This window comes from Trypanosoma rangeli, assembly GCF_003719475.1.
Source record: "Trypanosoma rangeli strain AM80 chromosome Unknown Tra_15.4_contig_00928, whole genome shotgun sequence".
Taxonomy (NCBI): Eukaryota; Euglenozoa; class Kinetoplastea; order Trypanosomatida; family Trypanosomatidae; genus Trypanosoma; species Trypanosoma rangeli.
Window position 1 is genome coordinate 1 of NW_021706683.1, and position 2564 is coordinate 2564.

At 60.1% G+C, this 2564-nt stretch overlaps 1 protein-coding gene across 1 annotated transcript, besides 2 other annotated features; it reads right to left on the reverse strand.

Annotated features, from left to right (window-relative positions):
- Positions 1 to 654, reverse strand: TraAM80_10378 (uncharacterized protein; the record flags this gene model as incomplete). The annotated part of the gene is made up of 1 exon (XM_029387002.1): positions 1 to 654. A coding segment is annotated over one exon (654 nt), but the record flags the coding sequence as incomplete, so codon positions are not given.
- Positions 655 to 674: 20 nt separating this feature from the next.
- Positions 675 to 711: a microsatellite.
- Positions 712 to 2115: 1404 nt separating this feature from the next.
- Positions 2116 to 2143: a sequence feature (A-rich).
- The last annotated feature ends 421 nt before the right edge of the window (positions 2144 to 2564 follow it).

A 2564-nucleotide genomic window follows, 5' to 3' on the forward strand; every position in this document is an offset into this window, starting at 1 on the left:
AGCATAGTCTGACCCGTCATACCACGTTGCCGTCGTATTTTTCCTCAAATCCAAGTGAGATATTAAAAACATTTCACCGTGTGCAGGGTAATGATGTTCCCAGTAAGACTCATACCCGTTCATTCGGCCTGCGCCAGTGAGGGAGTGCAGTGAACCTCTGAAAAACTGAGCACCACGATAGGTCTCCTCTGGGTGCTCAAACTCGCCCAGGTTCCACTCAAAGATACAGTTCAACGATGCCTCAGCAACTCCTGGACGGCATATCTTGTCGGGGTCTTTCTCCCGATGTACGCTGTAGATGGTGTCACCTCCCATGTACGTGAATACCTCCCCATTGGCAACGTCTCCCACCTGTCTCATGTAATCCGTGATGGACTCGTGCGCAGCAGGTGTTTGATCCGCAGTGAGCAGTCCCCCGCCTAGGATACAGATTCTCAAAGAAAGGTCGTAAGTCACCTGACTGTCATATATAATAAACTCCGAATGAGGAAAGCTGAAGTATTTCTTGATTTTAACCCTCACGTGTTCGTCCTCTCCCGCTGCGGTGAAGGAGGGGTGGCTGCCTACGTACTGCAGCAGCAGCAGCAGCGCCATCCACTGGACGACAGTCCTCATCGCCGAAAGCGCCCGCGTGCCAGCTTCGCCCGCCACCATGTACCCGCTGCGTGGAACGATGTGTGCGTGCGATCGTGTGTGTGTGTGTCTGTGTGTTTATACCGTCTGTGTTCGCAGGGTAGATGCAAAGTTAAAGAAAGAGAGGTGCAACGCCAAGGCGGCCCCACCCCCACACAGGCGTCACGCAAACAAAAAAAAAAACTGTGTGGTCTGTGTTGCTCGCTGCGGCTGCATGGGCAAACCAGCGCCCAACGAGTGAGCAGCGAAGGCGCGGCTGCCCTCCCCGCGCTGACGCACACCACCCGCTGCGTGGGGGCGCAGGCCCCAAAGAAGGTTTTGCAGAGCGCCGCAGCACCGTCCAGCGTCGTTTCGCACCTCTGGCGCACCCTCGTGCCCTCGCCCCTTCTTTTGGCCTGCCTCCCGCACGGCCCCTATGCCGCCGCCACACCATTTCCCGCTTGCTCTCACTTGCCACACACGCGCAGAGACAAAACAACATTTGCGCACACACCGGAGGCAAAACCTGGAAAAATATGCGTCACCGTCAAACCACGCCAACGGCGTACAAGGACAAGAAACAACGCCAGATTTGTTCCACTGCTGCCACCCACCCTCGGCACCTGCAGCCCCCACCGCAGAGGCGCGCCGTTGAACAATAACAGAGGCAGGCAGCCACGCGAGTACAGTTGCCTCCGGAAGGAGAGAGACTGCCGGCGCTCAGACACCAGAAAGAGTCCACACCCGCACGTGGCATTATCCCGCGCACAACAAAAACATCACGGGACCCCGCGGTGTGGCAGCGACCGCACCTCTCCGCCCCCGTCGTGGCGACAGGGCCCGCGGCGCACAAAACCGACGTGACAAAAACCAGACGCAGCCACCACTCCCCCACCGTGCGCAGCACACCGCACCTGATGGCCGCCGCATCCGGGAGCGCCCCCCCCCTCACCCGTCAGGGCGGCCCCGCCACACCCCTACAGCAGTGCAGCCCTGGGACCACCGACCCTCGTTTTGACGATTGCGTGGGCAATCGCCCAAAGGCACGCTGCTCGCGCAAGGCAACCATGGTGCACCGCAGACCCACCGCCACTTTTCGGCACCGCGGGAAAGAACGGCAGAGGCAACGCAAGAACAAAAAAAGAGATGCAGGTGCAGGGCCGCACACCGCCCCCAAAGACGCGCAGACCGTCTGCACCACACACGTGCTGCCGCGGGCGGCGCTGCGGGGGAAAGGCAATAGGGGCGCACTGGCGGCAATTGCGTGCACGAGCACGTCGCCCGGCCACGCCCCGACGGCGGCGGGTGGGCGCAGCAAAAAAACGAGGCACGGAGGAAAACACGCGGCGCCCAAAAAAACGTCCATAAAAAAGTGAGCCGCAAATGCAGAGCAAACTAAAAAAAAAGTGGCGAAAGAAATGGGGTGCATGGGAGGGGCGCGGGGACCGGCAGCAAACAAAACCCCACTCTGGCGAACACGACGTGTGGCCAGGCAAAAAGCAGCAAACGCACAAGCAAACAAACAACAAACCTGAAAATATAACCAACGCCACCGCCGCACCCTCCCGCAGCGCACGCAAACGCAACCTGCAACACCGATTCGGACTGCCACCGCCACGCACGCGGAAAAACACGTGCGTTCACTCCGTGCAAATCAATGAGGGGTGAACGGAACCCGGTGAAGGCGACCCGTCAGAAGAGGGAAGACGCAAACACGACCACGGCGCAGCGAGGCGCCACCGGCAAGCCACACCGAACTCATGTGCCTCACATGTGCTGTGGGAGTGAGCACACAAAGTCCCCTCCGGCAATTAAGAAGAGATACGCACCCCCCACCCGCCCCTCGCACCACAGCCGGACGCATACCGGCGGGGCCCACGCACAACTCCCGCGGTGCCCGAGCCGCACAACCCGTAAAGGGCGCAACGGATTCGCACCCAGTGGCTGCCACC